A 12,147-nucleotide genomic window follows, 5' to 3' on the forward strand; every position below is an offset into this window, starting at 1 on the left:
CTTGCAAGCCCTGAGCTAAGAAGAAGCGTCAACCAGTTGGAGCTGGCAGGTAGAGTGTTAGCTCCAGTCGATGTTGATCACACTGATCTTTTGGCCTCACATGCGTAGGATAGAGACTTGGAGATGTGAAGCACTGAGGCTTCAGTCGGATGAGTGCCTTGTTCGATGACTGAAGAAGTGGAGGGAGCATTTTCTCGCGTGACAAGGAATGTGTCGCGAAGAAGAAAAACAAGAGTGAGTGTTTGTCCCATGTATAAAGGCGGCAGATCGGTCGATCTGCAGCACCGAACTCTTAACCTGCAACTCATCTCTCATTACTCTCCTTTTCCAACAATCAATCTCTCTTTTTTAATCAATCGTACAACTTCCCATGTCTTCTTATTATTAGAACACTATGGCCTACGTCCGCCTCTACGCCGTGTTGCTTGCCGTGGCATCCTTGGTCGCCGCCGTTAAGGTCAACCCTCTACCAGCTCCGCGCCACATGTCCTGGGGTCACTCAGGCCCAAAACCGCTATCGGATGTCAGTTTGCGCACTGAACGAGATACTGGCGATAGTATCCTTACAAATGCGTGGAATCGCGCTTGGGAAACTATTGTTTCTTTAGAATGGGTCCCTGCCGGAGTCGAAGCACCCATTCCAGAATTCGATGAGTTCCCAACTTCAACCCCATCTGCTAGTGCCGCTGCTACTAAAAGCAAGCGCGCCAATGCGCCTATCCAATTCGTCGATGTTGATGTGGAAGATTGGGACGCCGATCTACAGCACGGGGTGGACGAATCTTACACTCTAGACGCCAAGGCTGGTTCGGACGCGATTGAGATCACTGCGAAGACCGTCTGGGGCGCCCTTCACGCTTTCACTACGCTCCAACAGTTGGTCATCTCAGACGGAAACGGGGGTCTGATTCTTGAGCAGCCCGTCCACATCAAAGATGCGCCTCTCTACCCGTACCGCGGAATTATGGTTGATACTGGGCGGAACTTCATCTCTGTGCGCAAGCTATACGAGCAACTCGATGGAATGGCACTGTCGAAGCTCAATGTCCTTCACTGGCATCTGGACGATACCCAGTCATGGCCGGTGCACATTGATGCTTACCCGGAGATGACCAAGGACGCATACTCCGCGCGCGAGACTTACTCCCATGATGACCTGCGCAATGTTGTGGCGTACGCGCGCGGCCGTGGAATCCGTGTGATCCCGGAGGTTGATATGCCCGCCCATTCTGCCTCTGGTTGGCAACAGATTGACCCCGAGATCGTAGCCTGCGCCAATTCCTGGTGGTCCAACGACAACTGGCCGTTGCATACTGCAGTCCAGCCAAACCCAGGACAGCTCGATATCATCAATCCCAAGACGTACAAAGTCGTTCAAGACGTGTACGAAGAGCTCTCAGGCATCTTCACCGATGACTGGTTCCATGTCGGTGGCGACGAGATTCAGCCCAACTGCTACAACTTCAGCACCTATGTTACTGAATGGTTCCAAGAGGATCCCTCGCGCACTTACAACGACCTCATGCAGCACTGGATCGACAAGGCCGTGCCCATCTTCCGCAGCGTTAGCGAGTCCCGCCGCCTAGTTATGTGGGAAGACGTCGTCCTCAATACCGAGCACGCCGATGACGTCCCGACAGACATCGTCATGCAAAGCTGGAACAACGGCCTCGAAAACATCAACAAGCTCACCGAACGCGGCTATGATGTGATCGTCTCCTCCTCAGACTTCATGTACCTCGACTGCGGCCGCGGAGGTTACGTCACCAACGACGACAGATACAACGAGCAGACCAACCCAGACCCCGACACCCCGAGTTTCAACTATGGCGGCATCGGCGGCTCCTGGTGCGCCCCGTACAAGACATGGCAACGCATCTACAACTACGATTTTACCCTCAACCTCACGAATGCCCAAGCAAAGCACGTCATCGGCGCCACGGCACCGCTCTGGTCCGAGCAGGTCGACGATGTCAACATCTCCAACTTGTTTTGGCCTCGTGCTGCAGCTCTCGCTGAACTCATGTGGTCTGGCAACCGCGATGCAAAGGGCAATAAACGCACCACGCTCTTTACCCAGCGTATCCTCAACTTCCGCGAGTATCTTCTTGCCAACGGCGTCATGGCTGCTACTGTCGTTCCGAAGTATTGCCTGCAGCACCCGCATGCTTGTGATTTAAATTATGACCAGACAGTCCTTCACTAGTGTAGTCTCTCGTATCTTATACTCATATTGAATGCATTTGATTTGCTAGGTAGCGCGTAACATAACACCACTTAACATAATAGCTCCATAGTATCTCATCATAGCTAGCTGTAGGAATTCATGTTTAAACTCTTTTTCTCTCTCCCTGCGACGAATGCTGTGGTGAGTATATGTGCTCACGGCAATGGAGATATCAAGCTTTAATCCACTGTCCACCATACAACGAGGGATAATTCATCCATTCTTTCGCGGACAAGAACAAACAACCCTACCAGTGAATAAATAGACCAAACACAGCCTTTTGCAGATATATCTACGTACAGTATGTACCTACGACATTTCACAAATTTGAAGCAGTCACGGGAGCTGGGGTACGTAGAAATTGATATCTGAGTTTATACAATATATTAATAGCTACGAGTGTACAGGAAAGATTATTCAGCCCACCGTCGTATAATGGGGGACTTGGTAAGTTTTTAGTACTATTGTTAGTATCTCCCTTGTTTACCTTGATGCAGTAAACTGAACTTCATCATGTCGCAGTAAGGATGAGTCGCCGTATTAGCGAGCCATTGTCCTCTGCTTCTGAAATCATCCAGATTCACCCCAAGAGCGGACTGGCATCGGCGCTCAAAAGAGCCTATCAACAAAGAGCTCATGCACCGTGTACCCGGTTGAATATTAAGATCCGAGTGCCACGCAATAAGACGATTATTAATCGATCCTTCCAATGCAGACCAATGCAGGAAAAAGGGGGCCAAACGGCAGACAAGGAAACTGAAAACTGGGATCCCAACGCATTATGCACATCGCAAGCTAGACAACCCAATAATCGCAACAACCGGAGGATGCTTTTGGAGAGAGCGGCCTAAGGGATGTATCCACCTTATCTGCTCGTTTAGCATTGGGAGTAAAACCCAGATACCCAAGGCAATTGGATGAAGCTTTTGATGAGGCTTTGGCATGCTGGACTAATGAGCATGCAGGGACGGTGTCGTGTCCATACCGTCGGGTAAGGTTCTTCATCCTGCGTACTCCGTAGACTCTAACCGTTTCAATAGTTATTTCCATTCCGGTCACTAGCATGGAAGAGGTGGCTGAACTCCGTGGCTCCGGCGTTTAAACGGTAAGGAGAGGATGTCCATGATAGGGCCGGACATTGCCCGAGTCCAGCGACTCCAGGAATCGACATCGGACATGAAACGTCCTGCTGACGGCTGTCCTGCTTCAAAATTGATCCTCTAGCGGCCTGTGCGCTGTTTTATGACAACAAGACTATATTAATGAAGCTTTCGTGGCCTGAGGTCAAAGAAATTGGGGGATAAGACGAGTAGGCCCGTCAGACTCAGCCCTGTCGTTCGCTTCGTCCAATGAGTACCTTGATTACAGTAGCGATGATAGTCACCGTACTAACACGTAGAGGCTCCGGGGATACCGACCACTAGTCTGGCCTTGGATGTTTGTGGCTTGCAGTGAGGAATATACCGCAAATGGAAAATCAAACGACGCCTATGTTTCAGCTGCCGTTGCCAATATAGAGGCCTTGCAGAGCAGCGATTTGTTCAGGCGCTTCCACATCATCGCCGGTCATCTAACGGTGGCACTAGTATGGATAGCCCATCCTCTTTCGAGTAGCAACGGGCTTAGGATTGGTGCATCCCCTTAGGCACAGGGGCCTGTTCACGCCAAGATATATACAGGTAAGGCTGATCGTTTCTTTCTCGTTGTCTTGACCCTTTGGGCTGGAAAATTCCCGTGGACGGACTCAACGCGGGGGTCGCCAGTCTGCCAGTCAGCAAGAGTCGGTCAAGCTAGAGCAGTGTGGGCGTGGTAAGCGAAGAAGGCGATAAAAGGGGGGAAGGAATGAATCCTTGTAAGAAGTACGGTTTATCATCAAGGAATGAGGCTTAGACGCATGGGACGAGGACCTACTACTGATAGTATGCATCCAGGATTGTTCAGCCCTACGGGATCAGTTCTACCTGATACCTGCAGCCCGCAGCACAGTCTCGGGCAGGAGACGTTCCTTCCAGCCAGGAATCTACTATTCCAGGACCTGTGCTCTATTGGCTTTCTAATGGCTGTCGTATGCGCCGATGAGGTCGGCGTATTCAACATTGACTCAACTGTGCAGGGGACGCGAACCCCATCTACTGCTCTCGACAATCCCGGTCGTTAAATGTAGCCGACCACGTCAAGACAAAGTTCCACAGACAAGGGTATAATCTAGCAGAAAGCTGTCTCAGATGGTGATCTCGTCTACCGATTCCCTGGGATCTGGGACTGGAAACCTGAACGACAAACGTCTGACGAGTGTGCGGACTCCGTATCGTTCCGATTATGACAGGCCCAGACACGGACGCTAAGGAGATGATAAGCTTGGCGAGCAGGCCAATAGCCTGGATGATCGCTATTAAGACCCCGGATAGTTAGTGGCGCTACTGTAAAATACAGAAATGGGAGGCCTTACCGCAGCAGTGCTGACCGATCAATTTGTATGGGGCCGAGAAATTGCTCACCAAAAGACACGGTGAGGGGATCAGGGCGCTAAATAGGGAAACTGTTGAGAAGCGGGATAGAATTTGGGTATTACGGAGTAACGAGCTCTCTTTTCGCTCTGATGATTGGAGCGTGAACGCTTGGGAGTTGAGGAAGCAGATGCCACGTATCTGGTAGGGAAAAAAAGGGAAGGAAACATGAGGGGGCCTGACCTCGTTTGGTCTTGCCGTTTTCGCACTCGCCTCGTGAGACATGCCTCGTGGCTGACAGCTGCGGATAATATCATCGTGCAAAGAATGAGACTGAGCATTTGTTAGTAGTTGCCGGGAGTTGTAGATTGAGACAAGCCTGGAAGTGCCGTCGGAGAGGCCGGGCGGACTTTAATTTGTCCCGCAGATCTTCTTGTGAACCTCGTATGGAGGAGGCTACAGACACCGGGCGGAGTCTTCAAAGTACCGAGTTCGGCCTCGTAGCAGCGATTCTGCACGCTGTCATTGGTCAGGACACCTGACTCGGTGCTAGCGGGCGCGTTCCGCAGCTCTCTCCACTGTCTTAAGGTAAACACAGTTTAGGTACCATGGTTCGCGGTGTCTGGAGAAAATACGGAGCACTACGAGGGCTACTCGGTATGAAACCGAGATTAGGCCGATGGAGATTAGGATATTCCATGTCATCGGCGCTCTCAGAGTAGAAGGAGTTGCAAAAACGTGACCGTCGGGCCCGTGGCCGGTTGATCGTTTCAGGAAGGTGCGTTGGCCCCGGGGCCCCGGGGCCGGATCTACAAGGAGGAGTTCGACTTTTCCGCACCACCAGTCTCCCGAGTCTTGGACTGACTCCTGGGCTCCGCAAGCGACACTATACTGAACTTCTGTTTCTCAAATCGATTCAAGAGCCACATGGTTTGGAGATCATTGCAGACCAGCTGTTTTAAGACCGGCTTAAGACCGGCTACTCCGTACATTCTCCTAATACTACTACGGCTGCTACTACTGGTACCACGACTATACTACTAGTAGTAGTACCAGTTCGAGTCCCACTAAAATCAGGCATCATATAATTGAGCTTTGGCCAGATCCGCTGCGCGGTCTCCTAATCTGGGTATATAGAGTAGATACAGAATTATGGAACAGGAACGACCTTTACTCCAGACCCCTGGCGCGGGATGTTCGTTGCCTACTTAGGCAGCGTGAAATTGCAGGTGATAGAGCTTTACATTCGTAACTTCGTCCAGGTCACGAGACAAGGTTCCACAGAAGGTCAAACATTCTCTACACCTCACTCTCGCAGTACGTAGTTTATACAGAGTACCACAAGGGGTTTTTCCTATCAGTCGAATGCCAATTTCGACTCCGTTGGGTCGTGAAGAGTCACGAAGCACCGCTATGTGGGACTCTTCAACGGGCCTCCAAGACAATACACATACGCTCCGGCCATTCATGTCGAGTGTTGCCTGCTCATGGCGCCGGCTCTCCACAGAGCCTCTAGCTCTGCCGCTGCCCCCTATCGCTCTTTTGTGCTCCGTTGTTCACCCTGACTCGAGTCTTTGAAGCCTTGACACGCAGGTCGACAAAAATCTGACGGATCAACCTCACAAGCTCTCCCTATTCCTTCCGCTCCCGCGCGGGTCAAGGTCCATCCGAGAAGATGGACGGCTCGGAGACGCCTTCGAACGCTCCGCTTACTGGCAGCCTGACGGAGTTTTACGAATAATCTCCCTGAAGCCTGTGACGCGCCGTGTCTCGCTGCTAAAAGGCTCCGTGCATCACTAAGCACCGCTAGCAAGCTAGCTAGCTACAGCACCCGACATTAATAATACCTCGACAAATTCAACGAAATTTACAAATCAACTCAAGGAGGACCAACCACTATCTACATGAGCGGGGCTCTTTCAATTTACTGTCTTCTGTAGACACCACTCGTCTAACAAGCAGACTAACCGCCAACTAGCCAGGATTCTGGATAGCGCGATAGTGGCAGTGCAGGATAGATTGACCGGGTGATTGCGAGTACCATATTTGCAAGAGACAAGGACCCGTACTCCGTACCTATTGCATCGATCCATGGCAGTTTCATCAGAGTGTACGTCCTATCTTGTACAACCCAAACCATGAGGCAGAGTAGCCCCCACCCCCACTGGAACGCGGACGCCTGCGACAGACTACAGGGAAGCCTCCCCGGAGTTCCAGGCTTGGGCCTTACCAGTTACCCATCAAGAATTCGCGTCGAGTTCCAGCTTATCTATTGGCGAACCGCCCGGCCCACCCCTGCAGTGCCACGAGGCGGTTACGGAGTTGAACCCTGAATACTACCACGTTGCCCATAGTCGCCCGGAGTCGCCGCTGGCGGCCGACAAACCGTGGGACTCCATACCACTCGCTCTGAATGCTTTGGAATGGACCGTTGATACCCGCGTCATGCTTGGCTTGTCGCGTACCGCTGGCCAATGGCTTGATTAACAGGTAAAGTATCTATACGAGATTTGGGGGCCAAAAATCCCGCTTCCTTAATTTTTTGGCGCTCCGTAGTCTATTTTCCCTACCGTTTTGAGCAGACCAGATCTAGACTCTATTTCCAGCGAGGCTGTGGCGAGCTGCAGATCACCTCGAATCCACTTATTTGAGGTAAAATATAGATGATATGGATACGCAGTAATAAACCATACCTTTTAGATCGACACGAACCGGGGAATCACAGCAGAGTCCAAAGACTCGGCGTTGGACCGGCGCGTGGCGTGCCAACGAACTGCTTTGGATAGATTACCTAGGGGCCAGGGTATCGATGGATAAGCAGCGGATGAATTAAGTTGGCCTTGTGGGAAAATAAGGGAAGGCTCGAAACTCGCCGAGGCAATACATGGAACGCGGACGGACTTCTGGGATAACGCCGTGTTGACGGTACGGACTTAGACCACGTGGGTGCTTTAAGCTGTTAATCGTACTCTATAGCTCGTACGTAAATAATTGACGAGCGGGTATTACCCGGTCCTCCGAGGCGAAACTGAGAGACCATGATCGTCATGGATAAGATGAATTTGCGCTCAGGTTTTGAAATGGTATCATGGCTGGGAATATTACCCAGTGGCCTGTTGGGGTTGTTGGGTTGGGTTTGGTTGGGACGTATAATGGGTGAGTTCCTATCTAGGTAGGTACTAACTTTACACCCTCACCAACTCAGTATGACCGCAGGTTGACAAGAGGGGAAAGCTGTAGCAACCATATTTGAACTCAAACCGCTATGCCTACTGTCAGCGTAACGATATTGAAACCGCCAAAGCCATCGCATGATGATCGCGGTCCAAACAGATTGTGAGAACCCCCAGACTGTTAGCAGCTGTTGTGTCCTGTTGGTTCGCATCTTGCACGTCATTCGACAGTAAACTGAAACGCGTGTTGATCTTCGCTGTCACCGACTAGTGCGAGTGTCTCCTGTCGATGGCTTAATTCTTAGTCGTCTATACCCTTCCAGATCCAAATATAGCAGCCTCCGGCAAATGAAATGCTGGAGTGTGGACGGCTTCGTCCGTTAAGGTTAAGGCTGGTGACTATTTCTCCCCAAGAAGGTCTAGCCACGGGGTTTCTCGTCCGTAGGCACAACAAAACGCCGCAGAGCGTGATTACTGATCAGTGGTAACTGAAATCAGTAAGATATGCCGCCAATAATAAGAGATGACAGTGAGGCCATAAGACGTTATCATCCGTGAGACACATGGGTGCAGGGATGCCAGTCCGACGCTTGCATTCGGTTCAGGGCCAGGAGCTGCGAGGAGTCTTAATGCCAACGGTATAGGGCGGAGAAAGCCGTTTCTACGCTGGACGGGCGGAGTCTGTTAAGCAGATCCTCTGTAGGGCTGACTCGCCGACTCCCGCCGTTTATTCTGATTAGTTATCTTACCGGCCACCAAAATGCCCACTGGCCATCAATGGCCGAGTCCAGCATTCGCAGTTACACACCGGGCGAGCATTTGCGGGCTGCCTGGTCTCTGAATATCGCGCACTGTTCTGAATAGGCAGTAGACTCGCTTACGAATCCGTTATTAAGGATGTGGTACAAGGATGGTACAGGTGACAGTGCGTGCTCGCATTGACCAAAGGAGCAATGCCTGAGAATGGAATCTGGATCATTTAGGTTACACAAGACTCAGGCTCATTATCAGAACTGTCTTGCCACGTGCAAGCAACCTTAATGGGTTAGACTGAACGAAATGGTGATAATAAGCGACGAGTGGCAGGGATGACTCCTCAAATCAAAGACCCGACCAGGACCAAAGGCCAGGACGGTGGTGCTTACCGGACGGAGAGGTAACATGGAATGCTCTGCCTCATGAGCGTATGGGGCCAATGTTGGTAGTGGTGGTGTTGGCGTTGGCTGCCAATCTTTTGGTGCCGGGATCTGTGCAGCACCGCGTGGGAAGGAAAATGGCACCAATTGATCTGTCATGATCTTTATCATGATGACCAATCTACAGGGAGGGGCCCTATGCAAGCCGACAAGATCTGTTTGCTCGTGAAGAATTCTTCCGAAGATACGGGAGAGTAGCGGTAGAAGGAAGAGGCTCGGTCAGAAACGTGGTTCTCCCACCGCAAAGCCAGAGGGACCGATTAAGGTTTCCGCCAGAAATCTGGATGAAAGGTCGGTCTATCCACGGGTACTCAAACTTTGGGAGACAGAATCTCGGCTCCTGACCGGCTTGGCAGGGAGGACTTCTGAGCCATGAATAAGTGGACATGACGTTATCGGTTGGGAGGAAGAACTGGATAGATGTCAAGAATATGCAGGATGAATCATCGGGCACCTGCACCTGCGCCATCATGTGCCTTCTGCCCTGTGACAACTGTGTATTGCGGAACACCCAAAAGTCGGGGACGGACCAAGTGGGAGCGGTGTAAAAATGGAAACCTTGCGCCTCAAAAGCCCCGCTATCACACGGGCCTTCCAATGGAATTGCGGGAAGATCCGCGGCTTGCTTTGCGATAGGCTCTTGACAAGTGGCTCAGTCGGGAATGTGGCGCTTAGACTGGTCCCCGCCAGAAGTCCTCACCGACACCTCCGCCCATCTCGCTGTGTTCCGGAATACACCTAGCCTGCAGCGACTGTGGGTGTTTGGTAATCTGCACCCTTGTGGACAACCAGGGATTTTTGCATCCGTGCTTGCATCATGCTCGCTTCGCCGACCGTCAACCATGTTTCAAGCCTCAGTAATCGCCTCCGTGGGGTCTGTCAGCGTTGCAATGCTTTCTGATGCCATGGCGTCGGGGGTCTGGCTTGTTTGAGCTCTAATCCATCCTATATTTCTCGCCGGTGCCATACACGCAGCATGTCTGGATCTCTACCGAACCGAATGACGGGACGCGAGCCAGCACCAGCACCTCAAGTCTCAGCCTTGCATGAGCCACAGTTGCCCCACATCCAAACCCAACTGTGTAATCTATCCGGTAATTAGCATGACCTGTTACGGCGTACCGACCAAATGAGCCATGATGGACATTCGAGTTGCCGGAAACTGGACCATCGCTAAGCGACCGCTGACGCTATGGTTACCCGGTTGGCGCGCCTGTCAGAAGCATTGTTTTTCACATGGAATGGAAATATTTCCCTTGACACGTCAATCCTACCATTTGAGCTTCTGACATTTGAGATAGGACCGCGCTATTGGATTCATAAGGCGCTAAGTTGATCACGCCTAGGAGGAATGCGGCTCTGGATGGCCGTGCGGTTCGAGACAAATCCGGTTCGTCCGCAATGGGGAAAGTGTTTGCTCAAGAGATCCCGTTCGAGGCCGACTCTGCTATCTCATTGGCAGACTCGTCTGCTAGCGGGGTGACTCTTCATTTGATTTGAGCCAATCATATTCTGGTACTGGAATGCACGTTCCTCAGAAAGGGGTGTGGTGGAGCCGAAGTGGGCTAAGATCGTCAAGATGCCCATGGGCCATCGTACGGGCCATCGCAATTCGCAACACTTGCAGTGTTCGAGGTTCTGACTGTCGGGGAATCGGAGTCAACGGATACGACCCCGATGGAGGATTGGTGATAGGTTGATAATTCCAGACAGTCGTACAGTTGCCCGCAAGTTACGTCAAGTTGCACGTTGTACTCTCTGGAGAAAAGGGATTCGGTAGACCCAAATTGACGGGTCGAGAGGAATCCTGTCTGACCGCCAAGCACAGTCGTATCAAATAAACATCCCAGCCTAAACCGACCCAGGCCAGTTATGAGAGGTGAATCGCCTGGCGATCACTGCAATCTCTTTCCCCTAGTCTATGCTTCGTGTCCACTGTGCAAACCATACTGATTCATGCATCAGCGGACTAGAAGCCGTCTCTCGGAACCGCTTGCCCTGTCGTCAGAGGCAGGCTTGAGCGATGAGGGGAATATTTGCCACCATCTTATCATGAGGAGTCGATCGCGGCTGTCAAGCAAGCCGAGCCGAGAACGATAACTGTCAAAGCACAATTGGTGATGGCACGATGCCAAGTTTGCGACTTGAAGACAATCATCTATTCCAGCATCACGGACTTGCCGATGACACTTGTGGGTCAGATCCCGGTCTGTGCATACAGACGACGGCGTCTCCGGAGGGCATCTGTACTCGACAGTATTCCAACCGCGACTTAGTTTCCAACTACTCGCTATGCTAATTAATATCGTTTCGTATTGGAGGTATGGCAAGCGAGTCGACCTTTCAGTTAGACTATTACTGCATCCTCTAGAGCTGTGACACTGGCAAAGCCGTAATGAGGTAAGAGTAGCGAGCGAGCACCGAGCGACAGGGGTGGCCGGGCAACCCGCAGCATCGGCGCAGGACAATTTTCTTTTTAATTTTCATCCTTTGTGCATCTGAAGATATGTGGTCTTTTACCATCACTTTATTCTTGCTCGATGATCGAGATTTGGTCCTCTCTGCCTTAAAGGTGCATCTAATCGGTTAAGCCTCGGGAATTCGGGTTCTAAGACGACGACTGTGGATCGGAGTGGATGAAAATCGACTGATCAACGATGTTGATGCTTGGTACGATGATATTGGTCTCTGGCAGGGGACTTGGAGTACTCAATACTATGTATGTTTTTAAGATCTTCGAGTAGACGGCAGAAACGGGAAAGGAAAAAGAAAAATAGAAAAAGAAAAAAAATTCCTCGCACTCACACTCTCACAGTCCATGCTCGTTCTCTGTCACTGCGGCCAGCAGCGAGGATTGGGTGATCAAAGCCTGGCGGTGCCTAGCGGTACAGGCCAATACAGCTAGTATAACAAAATAACGGGACCCCTGTAGGTAGTATTATTTTGGCGACAAAAAAACATTTTTTTTTTCTTCTTTGGAATTGAATATTTTTATTTTATTTTTACTTTCCCTTAAGCCTAGTTCCTCACACGCCCCTCCACGACCCCATCCATCAATATCATCAGCAGCATCATCGTCGTCGGCATCGTCCACCCCCAGTCGG

The 12,147-nt window shown here is 51.1% G+C and overlaps 2 protein-coding genes across 2 annotated transcripts; one reads left to right on the plus strand and one right to left on the minus strand.

Moving 5' to 3' along the window:
* Nucleotides 1–303: 303 nt before the first annotated feature.
* Nucleotides 304–2,248, plus strand: BDW70DRAFT_128521 (beta-N-acetylhexosaminidase). The gene has a single exon (XM_073735441.1). The coding sequence runs from the start codon at nucleotides 395–397 to the stop codon at nucleotides 2,204–2,206; it is 1,812 nt and encodes a 603-aa protein (XP_073599933.1). The 5' UTR covers nucleotides 304–394; the 3' UTR covers nucleotides 2,207–2,248.
* Nucleotides 2,249–7,201: 4,953 nt separating this feature from the next.
* Nucleotides 7,202–8,229, minus strand: BDW70DRAFT_128524 (uncharacterized protein). Its single transcript, XM_073735442.1, has one exon. It carries the CDS (start codon nucleotides 8,069–8,071, stop codon nucleotides 7,868–7,870), a length of 204 nt encoding a protein of 67 aa, XP_073599934.1. The 5' UTR covers nucleotides 8,072–8,229; the 3' UTR covers nucleotides 7,202–7,867.
* Between the last annotated feature and the right edge of the window lie 3,918 nt (nucleotides 8,230–12,147).

The sequence above is a fragment of the Aspergillus foveolatus genome, assembly GCF_047715535.1.
Source record: "Aspergillus foveolatus strain CBS 279.81 unplaced genomic scaffold BDW70scaffold_4, whole genome shotgun sequence".
NCBI lineage: Eukaryota > Fungi > Ascomycota > Eurotiomycetes > Eurotiales > Aspergillaceae > Aspergillus > Aspergillus foveolatus.

Coding starts and splice junctions, on each gene's coding strand:
- BDW70DRAFT_128521 (XM_073735441.1), top strand. CDS start 395: ATGGCCTACGTCCGCCTCTACGCCGTGTTGCTTGCCGTGGCATCCTTG.
- BDW70DRAFT_128524 (XM_073735442.1), bottom strand. CDS start 8,071: ATGACGTGCAAGATGCGAACCAACAGGACACAACAGCTGCTAACAGTC.